General features: G+C 42.0%; 1 protein-coding gene across 2 annotated transcripts in view; it reads right to left on the reverse strand.

The window, feature by feature from the left end:
- Positions 1 to 1,674: 1,674 nt before the first annotated feature.
- The window catches only part of UBASH3B (ubiquitin associated and SH3 domain containing B), a 144,995-nt gene continuing 132,117 nt past the window's right edge, over positions 1,675 to 14,552 (reverse strand). For both annotated transcript variants that reach the window (XM_007128970.4, XM_007128971.4), the window contains exons 12-14: positions 9,250 to 9,356; positions 7,474 to 7,583; positions 1,675 to 6,268 (exon numbers count right to left, since the gene is read on the reverse strand). In XM_007128970.4, coding sequence (XP_007129032.1) covers positions 6,131 to 6,268; positions 7,474 to 7,583; positions 9,250 to 9,356 — 355 coding nt within the window. In that variant the 3' untranslated portion in view covers positions 1,675 to 6,130. The remainder of the gene's footprint in view (positions 6,269 to 7,473; positions 7,584 to 9,249; positions 9,357 to 14,552) is intronic.

Consider the following 14,552-nt stretch of genomic DNA (forward strand, 5'->3'; position numbering starts at 1 on the left):
ATTCATGAAAGCAGGGACCTTGCTTTTTGATTTGCCGCTGTACATCCACCTGCCACCTGCTAGGAACGTAGCATTCAATCAGTGTTGTGGGATGAAGGATAAGTCCACAACCTCAGCATCTTAGTATCTTAATTTCTCTCATACAGGTTAATAATACCTGATCTCCTTACCTTGAAAAATTGTTTTGAGGATCAAATGAGAATGTGCTTTCAAAACTATAAACAATTATACTTGAGGAAGGTGGTAAAATCATTATGGCAGCCTCTTAGACAAGTCGCAGAATTCAACAAACACCCCAACTTCTACCATTCTCCTCTTACTCCAGAAGCTAAATTATGGGGCAAATAGTCAAGTGACACCAGTATGATGAGGCTGTTTTATTCCTTGTCCCTGATATTCCCCAGAGACAAGAGGAATGGCTAGATGAGTGATTTTATCTTGGCCTTAGCAAAAGCGATTTAGTTATTAGCATGTAGTATCTTTTTATTATTAGCATGTAGTATTAGGTATTTTATATTATCCTATTTGATACTCATAAGCATGCTATAAAAAACCATATGTGCCCATTTTTCCAGGTGAAATGAGTTTAAGGGATCTAGGAAGTAGCTGAGCCAGGATCAGAACGTGGCTCTATCTGACTCTGGAATTAGGGGTTCTTCTCTGGTACAATATCAAGTTCCTCTCCAGTGATACAAAGACTTTCTGAATTGTCCCATCAATACAATGACAACCAGCAAGCTACATAAACCTTGGCATCCTTTCATGGTCAGGAGCAAGCCATCTGGGTTTTACATGTTTATTTTGGGCAAAATGACACATTTTCTTTCTTCCGAAGGAAAACTGCTTTTTGGTCCTCAAAAACTTTCAAAAAAAAAATTTTTTTTTTTTATTTAAGCGTAAACAGATCCAAAGCACAATGATTCGTTTTCTTTGGATGTGCAGGCAGCCTGTACATATATCACAAAAGGGCAAAATGAGCTTGGGAAACTGTCAAGCAGAGAACAGCCGAGAACCAGCCACAGGGCTAACCATAGCTTGGTCTTTTGTCAGATCTGAACATTAGCTGTTAAGTTTCCTCAGTAAGTAAACCCTGCGAGGGTAGTAGCCAGTTGTGCCAATGAAAATCTGTGTTCAGGTTCTCGGTATACATTTGCATACATGGCTTATTTTAAAACCTATTAGCTTAACATATCATTACTTCAGAAATGGGGTCTATGGCTTTTAGTAGTGTGGAACCCAGTTTGAACTGGAATTGTCCTCTCTCTGACCCAAATTCTTTCTCTATGCATCATTCCTGGTACACCTTCTCCGGGTGGGTAGTGGTGAGGGATGAAGCCTCGCACGTGGGGCAGAGGAAGCGTTTTGGAGCTCGCGCTTTCACTCCTGGGTGGGTTTTCACCTCTCCAGCCAGGATGGCTCAGAGAGATGCCCAACCAGAAGGGACCAGAGGCCCACGGTGCTGCCGGAGCCTCCTCTCATTTCCTTCAGCAGCAAGTGTTCCTCTGAGGGAAGGATCCCACTCTTAATGGACATTTATGAAATAATAATGACCACAGCAACGTCTGAGGACAGGATAGGAGTCGAGACCACTCAGTGTAATATGAGATCGCTCTGGATTGACTGAGGACACAGTTTCTCTTTATTAAATCATCTAGGAACCACTTAAATGGAGATGCTCATGGAATGGAATGAACGAATTACAATGGTGCCAGAGCTGTATGGAGAAGAGCACGCAGCCAGGAAAGCACAGATGCCACAGGTACTTTACAAGGAATTTGGCAATACAATTAGGTGTGGTTTCCTTTTTTATAATTACAAACCCTTTTCACCAAATAAATATGCCTGAATCACACAGAAAAATAATGATACAACAGCTTTATAAATGAGAAAGAAACCAATACACCTCCCCAAAGAGCAGGTTTAAAATGGTCTATGTGTAACCAAAATGCTTCAGGATGGTGTTCCCATCTTGCGTGGCAATCAGAGAAAGAACCAGTACATATTTCCCATTATACATACATACATATGTATCCTGTACAGAGTCCAAGAATAGTTGAGCAGCTGCAAAATTCCGATTTCTGTGTGGGTAATGGCAGCTAAATGGCGCAGTGTAAAACATTTGTAAGAACTGATGGTATATTAAGTTTGACTATTCATCATCATAATTTTAAGCTTACATACACTGAACAAAATAGTATATGTATTTAAAAATCAAGTGATTTCCTCTGCGTTTAGAGGCGATTTTTCCCCCTTCCCTTGAATTTTTGTTACAGCTAGTCACTTCCCTAGGAAAATGCAATATGTTGCGGTATGAAAGAGAAGCAAATCCAAAGTGAATCCTATGTTTAAACATGAAAAGCATCTGCCATCACCTAACAAAATATCCCCCCATCACCTTAGTAAAGTGAGTATTAACCTAAATAGATATTAAATCGCTCTTTTCCCTACCCTCCTCCGCCCGATCTCATCCCTCATGGCGAGGCAGCAAGACTGGCGGCTCTGAGTTCTCACACGTGTGCAGGACAATTTAAATGCAAATAACCCTGCGCCTCATTATCTGAGAAGTTGGTGCAGACGGGACAGTTGTGACTGTGCCTGCGAAAGTTAAAGGAGGCTCATCTGTATTCCAGCACACGCGTGACTTAGAGTGAATTCAAAAGAGCAATTCATCACTGCTTTCAAATTAGACACTGGAGCGGCAGAGTGCCTAGGTTACGAGGAATACCTCCCTTACCACCCAGGGACGCCTTTCTACAAAGGCAACGAGATAGGAACCTCTCTGCAGTTCTTCAGTCAGTCCCCAGTGACACTAGGTAATTGAAATAAGAGACTTGATTTAATACGAACACAGCTAGTTGAGGGGAAAAGATACATTTATGGTAATGCTAAGCACAATTGGATGACAATCTATAGGCATTCCAAATTCTACTGACAGGAAAATGACCACAGCAGCCTAAAATGCAAAAAAAGTATCAACAATGATTTACCAAACTGACATCACTCCAGAAGATATTTTTTATTTTTTATTATTTTCATTTTTTGCAAAATTGTCTTTCAAATATAAGGTTACTTTAAAAGAATTCTTTGGTTAAAGTATAATTAAAATAAAAACTAGAGACTCCCCCAAGCCTTTCAATACAGGGTGAAAAATACCCCCCTCTTTCAGCCATCAGATGGCCATTTAATCAGCCATTCAGATTCTATGAATCTAAATGTAATGGAAAACACTGTATTCTGAACTCCTTGCTGAGGTGAAGCAATAAGCTCCTAGCTACCATTGCAGTGATGGAGAGGGAGCCTGGGAAAATGAAACCCCCAGCTTGTGCATTAAAATGTGCCAATTATTCTAGTCCACAAAGGAATAGACGTGGCATTTAAAAATCACTGAAACCAAAGTCTATCTGTGAATAATACTGAGCCATTAGCGGGTTGATGTGGCACACTTGTGCAGGCAGCAGACTGTTTCGGACTTTCAATCCCAGATTAAATCCTTTAGTTAATTTTATCTCAGTTTATTTCAGATAACTTTCAACATTAAAAAAAAAAATTTCCTCTCTACAGGAAACCATTTGCTTCTTCCAATCTGACATTTCCTTCCTTCCCCCCTCCCTCCCTTCTACCTTCCTTCTTTCTCCTAGCCCCCGCAAACATTTGTTAACAAGCATCAGCCTCAGTTCAAAAAAAAACCAGCCTGAACTTCGAGTTGTAATAGCAATTTAGAATTTTTAAATGGATATGAAATCATGTAATACAGTTGTCTCTTCCTTTTATTACACATAGATTCAACATAATTTCCAAAGAATTTCTCAACTGGAGTCCAAGTTTAGTTTTTTAATTAGGTAAAAGTGAAAAGAGAATTTCATGAGAATTCAGATCATTCAGGCCATTCTGATCAACAATCTGGATAAAGCAGAGGAATAAACTCTTTGACTCAAGGTTTTCCACCTAAATTATTCAGAAAATTATTTCAGATCTTTGCCTTCCTTTGCTCACACAGATGATGGCCTAAGGCTTTGTCCATATTGGACTAAGGACACTGGACCGTAGCCCAGCTAAATCAGCCTATCAATCAGGTCATCAAAGGCTTAAGATCATGGAGAAGGAGAGAGGGATAACCTGTTCTGAACTTTGTTCTATACAAGTACAGACCCTGTCCAGAACACACTGCTACAATTTTCAAGGAAATCGAATATGAGATGTTCGAGCATTATTCTGAGCATTGAAAGTCCATGAAAATTTGTGGAGAATCTAATAAACATTATAGATCTGATTACAGTGGATTCACCTAATTACAGATAAAAGAATGACTGGCAGCGACATCCCATTGACCATACTGTGACTTTTCTCTTAAAACCTTTAATATGAGTATTTCCCCCAGTTTAAGATGAAAACGTTTATATTAATCAATCATGTCAGCACAGAGTTATTTCTAGACCCAGAAGCTGGATCAGTGTTTGTGCAGTGCTGGAAGAAATCAAGATTTGTTTCTTAAAATATAAAATTCATGACATATTTCTCTAAGTGACTTTAAAAAAAAAACTCAACAATAATCCTCTTGCAGATTAACATACATAGCCAGCATCCTTTCACTTCAGCTTCAAGGATCATCAAATTCTAGTTTCAAATAGGAGCACAGATCTATTTTTATATCCCATATGTTTTCTCCTTTGGGTTTTGAAGCTTGTTTAATGCTACAACATACACTGACTCGTTTTACATGAATGTTCTCTTTAAATGGCTGAGATTTCATTTTGCACATATATTCTACAGAGTGAACTATACCACGCCAGACCATCGTCTGCTGCCGTCAACAGTCAGCTAGTCACACAATTAACTAGACATTGATAACTGATGTTTTGGTTTGACTGTCATTTGTTTTTCTTTTAAATAAACTCCCTCTAAATTCAGGAAGCAAGTGTGACGAGCTACCACAGGATGTGGCTCTCCCAACTTTCCTTAAGTAGCCCTACCTACCTCTTTTAAATTACCATAGCAAAACAAACAAATAAAAACGACAGCACAAGCAGCAGTGCAGTCGTGACTGTCATCGCTTAAGTTAGTTCCCTGACTTCATAATACATCTCTGGATGTAACTGATGCATTTGTGGGTGTTCTGTTATGGCTGACATGTACTGTAAGCGTACAATGACCTGACCCTTGGTATGGTTTGTAACGACGTCCATATTGCACAAGAATGAGCTTCTTGCTGACTCAAAGGATGTATTTCACATACATCTGAAAATGTTAACATCCTTAACCAGTTAACTTGGTCTAGACTCTCGGGGCAAAGACAAGCAAGTCACGGTGGTTCAGAAGTCCTGTGGCTCGTTAGGCTGTGACGCGAGTAGCTCCTTTGATATATTTGGCAAGTTCGTTGCTCCTACAATTGAATACTTCACACATTTATCTTATCTTCCTCCTGAGTATCCAAAAGTGCTTTGGAGAGTAAAAATGCTCTGTCTCCCCATTTCACAGATAGATAGAAGGAGGGGGGGTAGGACGGTAGCAAAAAGCTGTAGTCAGCTTTTCTCTAGAGAAAATGTGATGTGGCAGTACCAGGGTGAGGGTGAGAGTCCTCCAGCAGATGGCTTGAGCCAGCAGCACTGGTGTGGGGGTCATACTGAGGGTAGAAATTGATGGGAAACCGCATGTTTTCTAATCACCTTAAAAGCATTCTGCAGCTTGGTTTTAACTGGAACATGGAGTTAAAAAGGAAAGAAAATCCGATCACCGGCCTGGCAGCTTGGTGTCCCTCCAGCTGGATTTTCCTGTATCCTTCCTCAGAGTGGGCTGGCAGCTCTCTTTGGGGGGACCCAGGCTCCTTAGCACAGATGGAAGGGAGGAAACATCCTCTGCTGTAGCAGGTGCCCCTGTATAGGAAGACAATTCTTGAAAGCCTTGTTAGCGAGGCAAGAGTCCAGGGAGAATGATTTTTTTTCCCTGAATCAAGTCTTTCTCTCCTTGACATGGTCTCATCCTAAGAACGTTAAAGCCTGAAAGGAAATATGCTAAATTACTCTGAGCTGTCCACTTAGGATGTGGTGCAGACTTTCCCACTGTTACTAAGTACACAAAAAGACGCTTCTCCCAAAGCCTTCCTCAAGTCTTTTCTTCTTGTTCGCTCGTGCGGTTATTCTTGCAGCAGGGTCTCTCTCCAGTTGAAGCCCCCAGTTGGTCCATGGGTAAGAGGGAGGATTGGTGGGTCTGTCAGCTGCCAGATTCCAGTTTCTCCTAATTCTTCACAGGAACAAAACCCCAAGTAGGGGATCTGAAGTAAGACAGTATAGAAAGGGAAAATAGAAAACAGAGGTTGAGTGCTTTAACTTTTACCTAGGCAAAGGAAAATTCAAAGGAATGAATAAGGGCTTTGTAGGCAAGCATCCCCTCCAAAATAATGAAAGTGAAACGGATAGAACTGATAAATTAGAAGGAAGAGTATTTGCAATACAAGAGGGTTCTTCGGAAGGATTCATTAAGTGGTGAGCTCTTCTAGTGCAATTATTTATAGATGGTTTCTATATAGCACGGGAGGAAAAAAAGGAACTCATGTATAAAGCTAAGGTGCTAGGAGTCCATTCCTAATTGCAAGTCAAGCTGAAAACGCAGCTCAAACATTTCTGAAATTGTACTTGGACAATGGGAAAGATTATTCAAGTTTTAAGAATTTGTTTTATCCTGCTTTTTCTTTCATTTTTTGGCATGTGTATCTTAACATTCAGAGCTGAAGCCGTGCCCTTCCTAACTTCAGTAGGCATGGCATTTCAAAACTTATTTGTGTGTGTGTCCAGAGTTGCGTTTATGAGCAAGAAAGAAATCTCTGCCCTCAAGCAGCTTACAGACTAATGGGAAGGACAGACACATAAGTAAGTTTTTAAAAAAATGAGAAAAGAATTGCAATCGAGTTTGAACCAGGTTCTCTGGGGACAGTTACAGGAAGCATATAACTCAGCCTGGAGGGAAGTGTATGTGGGAGGGTGGCTGACAGGAAAACCTCTTCCACAGGCATGAGAAGGAAGAATCCAGATGTGTTGGTCAGCCTGGTGGGTTTGGGTTTTCTGTCTCGCTGCCTTGTTCCTGGGTTTGCCTTTCAGCCTGATCATTTTGAATCACTGCTTCCTGTGGCCTATCAGCCAGGACCTCTCTTCCAGCTGAGCTGTCAGATGCTGTGTTTTGGCCCACATACCTCCTCCGTATCCGTTCCATGGTCCCACAGGGAAATCCAGACAATTTGCTTATGATTCTTAGCTACTTCTTAAATTTTAGCTCTTAGAAGCTAGAACTAGCTCAAACACATCTTTTTCTCTTACCCAAGGCCTGATAAAGTGCCTTAAACAGAGCCCCATTCAATACATCTTGGTTGAATAAAGCAAAAAATGTACCTTCCCAGCTCCAAAGAATTTCACTATCATCCAGCACTGAACCATCCTGAAACTCCAAGGCCCCACAGGCCCCTGAAATGCAAGCAGGAATTACCTTTCGGACCATTTGTACAAAGTCCTTGGAGTTCTGAGGTGACAGGCCCTGAAGCTGGCAGGTACACGCTTCAAGGGAAGATGCGTGGGCCACGATCAAGATGTTATTTCCTGGGGGCAAAAAAGCAAGGACTGAAAAGACTGTTTCTATAAAGATATATGTAAACCTTGTAAGTACTGAAGCCAAGTGTTCCAGGGAGAGGCAAACATTTTCAAGAAGGAGACAATTCGGCCAAGCAATATTTTAAAAATGCTTTGTATTGTTAAGGCAGCCTAATGTCATTAAAAACAAAAAACAAACAAAAACAACAAAAAAACCCAACAACAAACCTACTTTTAATTTTAAGGTAATTAGACTCACAGGAGGTAACAAATACATATTTTACATATTAAATATACGTGTGTATATTTTATATATACTATATATACATATTATATAATATGTATATACATATACACATATACATACATATATATACAATATGTATCTTGCATATATACTATACACACACACACACAAACTAGGTGGGTCCCATGCACCCTTCACACAGCCTCTCTGAGAGTAACATCTTGCCTAAGGTACACTATCCAAACTAGGAAATGAGCACTGCTGTAATCCACATAGCCTATTCAGATTTCACCAGCTTTAGCCAAGTCTATCACATGTGGAGCTTTTGGGAACCATCACCTCAATCAAGATACAAAACTGTCCTATGTCTACAGGGCTCTCTGCTATTACTTCTAATATATTATAGTTTTTGATGTGGCCATTGTACAGCTGTGAGCACCTGAGACTTTCTGGTTGATAGAACATGCTGAGTTTCTTTGCAGTGGGGATGGATGGTACCACAGGGGTAGTCATGAAGTGAGTGGCTTACAAGTGATAACTGAAAGGTGGGAACCACCCACAATACTGTTGACCAGGGCTACCCACTGTTAACATTCTGGTGTATGTAAATCCAGCCTTTGCTCTATGAAGATAAACATTTTAACTTTTAGTGGGGGATGGGAATGTGCAGACTCTTTTGTAATCTGCCCTTTTTACTACAAATATTACAGTCCTACATATCATTAAATATATATATATATATATATTTTTTTTTCTTTTGTGGTACCCGGGCCTCTCACTGTTGTGGCCTCTCCCGTTGCGGAGCACAGGCTCCGGACGCGCAGGCTCAGCGGCCATGGCTCACGGACCCAGCCGCTCCGCGGCATGTGGGATCCTCCCGGACCGGGGCACGAACCCGCGTCCCCTGCATCGGCAGGCGGACTCCCAACCACTGCGCCACCAGGGAAGCCCCTCATTAAATATTTGAGTTCAATGATTATAAAATTCAGTGGCAGACTTGAGTGGTATAGCACACTGCTCTTGGTTGGTGGTAGTAGTGACGGTAGGTGTATTTGTGTCAGTGTGTTTGTGTGTAGGTGTCCATGCTCCTGGATCAAATTATAGGCGAAACAGTGTTATGGTAAAGAATTTCTGGAAACTGTAACAGGGAACCTCCTTCACAGAGTGGAAGATAAATAGCTGAAATGCAGAATTCTGTTATTTCATAGAGTAACTAAGTCTAATGTACGTCCATGGAATATCTACCATTTGAGGTACTCAAGAGAATAGTACAAATCTAACATGAAAGTATCTATAAGAGAGTCTGGAAATATTTTTCTTTCCTACTAAGCAAGTTTGTCAAAGCACGTTGAACCATCTTGAATAGCCGATTAACCATGGTGGAAAAATGATCACAGATTTAACTATGGAGTCCAAAATAATACCTACCTTTACTTTTACATTCACTTATTATTTCCTTTGTTACTTGGAAACTTCTACTGATATAGGTGTCATAGGATTCTGAAACCACTAATTTGCTGACTGGAATGTGAGGTCTGCAATAGAAAAATGAACAAAGGCATTGAAAACATTTTGATCTCAAGACAAAGCAATTGACATTACTCTAAGTTTTATTTCAAGAGCTTTCTAAAGTTCCCATATTTCTGTTTATCCATTTCCCTAGAAAGGATGGAGGCATAGGGAAGAGTATTTCAACTATGTAGAAGTGGGGTCCATATATGCAGAATGTACAGAAATAAAGGCCATGCGTGCATGGTGTCAAAGTGACCAGCTGAAAAATGAAACATTCAGTTCAGGTTTCCCTTGCAGGATAACTCACAGCAGTTTGACTAATTTTACTGACAGTCAGTCCCAGGTCACATAAATAAGAGGAAGCAAAGCAGAGGTTAGATCTCTTTATCTATTTAAATCACCAGATATTTCCCAAGCCTCTAGTAGGCTTGCACACGATAAGCAGTAAGTGTAAGTTTTACTTAATCTTTTTCCAGTTTTATTGGGATTTCATTGATGTATAACATGGTGTTAGTTTAAGGGTATACAATGTATTGATTTGATACATTTATACATTGCAAAATGATGACCACCATAGTCTTAGCTAACACCTCCATTATGTCACATAATAACCATTTTCTTTTTGGTGGTGAGAACATTTAAGCTTTACTCTCTCAGCAATTTTCAAGAATCTAATACAGTATTGTTAACTATTATCACAATGCTGTACATTAGATCCCCAGAATGTATTCAGCTTTTAACTGTAACTTTGTACCCCTTTGACCAGTTTCTCCCTATTTCCCCCTCCCCACGGTCCCATGGATGTCCATGCTACTCTACTGTCTGTTTCTCTGAGCTTGGCTTTTTTAGATTCCACATATAAGTGATATTATATGGAGATATCTCTGTGAGATCTTGTTTTCATTTCCTTTGGATATACCCCAGAAGTGGGATTGCTGGATCATATGGTAGTTCTATTTTTAATTTTTTGTGGACCCTCCATAGTTGTTTCCATAGTGGTTGTACCAGTTTACATTCCCACCAACAGTGCACAAGGATCCCTTTTCTCAAGAGAACTACCACATGACCCAGCAATCCCACTACTGGGCCTATACTCTGAGAAAACCATAATTCAAAAAGAGACATGCGGGCTTCCCTGGTGGTGCAGTGGTTAAGAATCTGCCTGCCAATGCAGGGGATATGGGTTCAAGTCCTGGTCCAGGAAGATCCCACATGCCACGGAGCAACTAAGCCCATGCGCCACAACTACTGAGCCTGCGCTCCAGAGCTTGTGAGACACAGCTACCGAGCCCGCATGCTGCAACTACTGAGCCCGCATGCTGCAACTACTGAAGCCCGCGTGCCTGGAGCCCGTGCTCTGCAACAAGAGAAGCCACCGCAATGAGAAGCCCGTGCACCGGAACCAAGAGTAGCCCCCGCTCGCTGCAACTAGAGAAAGCCTGTACGCAACAACGAAGACCCAACACAGCCAAAAATAAATAAATTTTTTAAAAAAACAGATCTTGATGTGATTTACGTCAGAGTGTTCTGCCTGTGTTCTTCTCTAAGAGTTTTATAGTGTCCGGCCTTACATTTAGGTCTTTGATCCATTTTGAGTTTATTTTTGTGCACAATTGACTTCTGTATGTTGATTTTGTATCCTGCAACTTTGCTTAATTTGTTGATTAGTTCCGACAGTTCTAGGATTTTCTGAGTCTTTAGGATTTCCTATATATAAGATCACGTCATCTGCAAACAAAGAGAGTTTCACTTCTTCTTTTCCAATTTGGATGCCTTTTATTTATTTATCTTGCCTTATTGCTCTGGCTAGAACTTCCAGAACTATGTTGAATAGCAGTGGTGAGAGTGGCCATGCTTGTCTTGTTCCTGATCTTAGAGGAAAAGCTTTCAACCTTTCACCATTGAGAATGATGTTAGCTGTGGGCTTGCCATAAATTGCCTTTATTACGTTTAGATATGTTCCTTCTATACCCAATCTGTTGAACAATTTTTATCACGAAGAGGATGGTGTATATTGTCAAATGCTTTTTCTGCATCTACTGAGATGATCATATAATTTTTATCATCTTTTTTTCTACTAATGTGGTGTATCACATTTATTGAGTTTTGTATGTTGCACCATCCTTGCAACCCAGGGATAAATCCCACTTGATCATGGTGTATGATCCTTTTGATGTGCTGTTGAATTTGGTTTGCTAATATTTTGTTGAGAATATTGGCCTGTAGTTCTCTTTTCTTGTAGTATTCTTATCTGGCTTTGGTATCAGGGTAATGCTGGTCTCATAAAATGAAATGGGGAGTTGTAAGAATAGGGGTTTTTTTTTAGGTTTTTTTTTTTTTTTTTTTTTTGTGGTAACCGGGCCTCTCACTGTTGTGGCCTCTCCCGTTGCGGAGCACAGGCTCCGGACGCGCAGGCTCAGCGGCCATGGCTCACGGGCCCAGCCGCTCCGCGGCACGTGGGATCTTCCCAGACCGGGGCACGAACCCGTGTCCCCTGCATCGGCAGGCGGATTCTCAACCCCTGCGCCACCAGGGAAGCCCCTGGATAGGTTTTTAACGGAGATATTAGGTCCATTGGATTTGTGAGCTAATAACACTTCACCAGCCTTTCCTTTTCTTTCTTAGTTTGAACACAGACCACATACCTGGCAGTTGGAGAAGTCCAGGGAACATAAAGATGAAGAAAACCCAATTTCTATGTTTGAGGAGCTCTCTGTGTGTGGTTGGGGTGAGTAAGCTATTGCTGTAAATAATAATTATGACACAATGTACAAACGCATATAAGAGGATGGTCAAAGCAGGGCCCTCCGATCCTGGTGACCCTGAATGTCTTCAATCCCAGTCACTTCTGTCTGCTTCCACCTTCCTTTGCTATTCAGTTTTCTGGTCTATGAGGTGTTTACCTTGTTTTTGAGTACAACTGTGTCATATTTTCTATTTTCTTATTTTGTCTTTCATGGTTGGTATTTAGTACATGGAGGTGCTAGTGAGTTCTCCAAGTGAATTCTCACGGCACCTGCATCAGAATACATTGCTGCTGCGGCTAAGATTTACTGAGAGGTGCCCATGTGTCAGGCTCTGCACAAAGCGCCCTACTTGCGTTCTTTGAACATAGCCCACCTAGCAACCCTTTTGCAAATTCTGAGTTTATGGATGACAAAGCTAAGGCTTAGAAAGGCTACAGCTGACTTCCCTTTGCTTACATCATTAGCAACTCTTAGAGCCCGGCTTCGAACCTGTGTCTGAGATTAATACCTATAAAGTTATCCTTCACCCTGGATGGCTTCTGACAGTGCCCTCCTCAAAGCTGCCCTTCTGTGCACTTGGGTTTACTGTCTGGAGAGGAAGGATGCTGTTCCATTTGAAGGTAACTTGCCTTCATCTAAATAACACTCTCTCTGCAAGCATACTGTTTCTCCTGGAAAACAACCTTCTGAATCTTACCACACCCCGGGTGATAGGGAGAAACAAGGGGATGTGCCTCGTTGCTCTGGAGCAAACCCTTTCTTCCCATCCCTACTTCTCATCCAGTTCCATTACCATTTACATCACCTGGTTTCCCAGGACCCCTCCCCCAACACACACACATACACACTGTGACAAAAGGCCTCTTTGGTTCAGGGAGTCACTGCAAGGGTGAAACCGCACTGTAATGTACAAGATTTGTGTAAGTGAAGAGTTGGTAGATGCTAGAATCCAGTTCCTCCTGATCAGTTCTTGCCTTGAAGTTGAACCTATGAATGGCTTCCATGTTTGAACGAGCCCTGAAGGGGATGGGACAGTCAAAGCTTTCTCACTCCTGTCAGCAGCATCCTGCTTCTAGCCGCACCTGCAGGACCCCTGTACTATTCTGGGACTCAGGTGGGACTCAGCTGGGCCTCCAACAACCAACTAGACCTGGAACCCAGAGCTCTGGGTACACAGGTAGTACCCTTGGAATAGTATTCTCCTGTGTATACTCTCCTCTCCCCAGCCTACTTTGGTCCAGACTATGGAGCAGGCTTCTGCCCTGAGTCCCACACCAAAGTTTGATTTGCTGTCTCTCTAATACTCCAGATCCATGGCTCCCCCATCCCCTTTTTCCTACCTCCCCCAGTCAGGGTCCTGAAGCCTCATCCAACTGACGTGTATTTTGTTTTTTCTGCCTTGCTCCTTCCCGCCTAGCTCCACTGGGGCTGCTTTCTACACCCAGCCCCCAGGATGGGTCTTGTTGCCCGTGGCTGACGCTTGGATATTGGTCACCAGCCTAAATCCACCTTCCAGCCCCTCCTCCCTCCTGTTCAAGGCGACAGGGAGGGATCTATGAGCAGTGCTTGCTTGACTTATAATACCCTGCCTATCGGTTCTTGCCCCTCTGCACATCACCATGTTTCTTCAGTCATTCGGGCACCACTACCTGCTTCAGAAGCCCTGCTCATTTGACGTCATTAATTTCAGAGTGAATTTGACTCTAGGGGCTGTGCCTCTCACATGCTTGATGGGTGAATTCCACGACTGATTTATAGAATTAGAGGCTTAATCTCACCACCCCCCCACCCCCCCAACACAAAATGGTTGAATAGAACTTTGAATTTTTGTAGAGGAAAAGGAAATCTGGAATATGAACCGTGTCCTGACCCCCAGGTTCCTGGCATTCATCCTTCTGTTCATACTGCTGGTGGGTTGTGTGTCTGTGTGTGCATTGAAGGGCTCAGGTAGAATGATTCTGGGGACCTTTGCAAATAGCTTGGGAAGAATTGCAGGATGCACTTAAAGGGGAATCTGAAGGCATGGTGGGGCTGGGTGGTAGGTGAAGAAAGTCATTTTACCAATGTTGTCAGTAACTTGTTCTCTTTCCAGGGCAGAGCAGTGATGGCTGTTGGCATGGGGACAGTAATTTATTGCTGCTTCCCAAGGGACAGAAAAACAGTGGCCATAGAGTAGATAGGACAGAATGTGAATTATTTCAGTAGGGGATCTGACTGACTGATTTAATCTTATTTTTGAGGAATGCTCATTCCTTTAAGGCAAGAAGTAGCACACATTTATTAATTAATGGGGTTCTCTGAGGTCTTATTTGCAGAGCCAAAAATTAGTATGGAAGAAAAGATATTCTCTCCTACCTTAGCCAGAAACTCACATTGCTTCATTTGAGGTTTGGGTAGGTATTTGAAATGAAAGGTCAAGGGGGCTTCCCTGGTGGCTCAGTGGTTGCGCGTCTGCCTGCCGATGCAGGGGAA

Source organism: Physeter macrocephalus, chromosome 16, assembly GCF_002837175.3.
Source record: "Physeter macrocephalus isolate SW-GA chromosome 16, ASM283717v5, whole genome shotgun sequence".
Classification (NCBI taxonomy): domain Eukaryota; kingdom Metazoa; phylum Chordata; class Mammalia; order Artiodactyla; family Physeteridae; genus Physeter; species Physeter macrocephalus.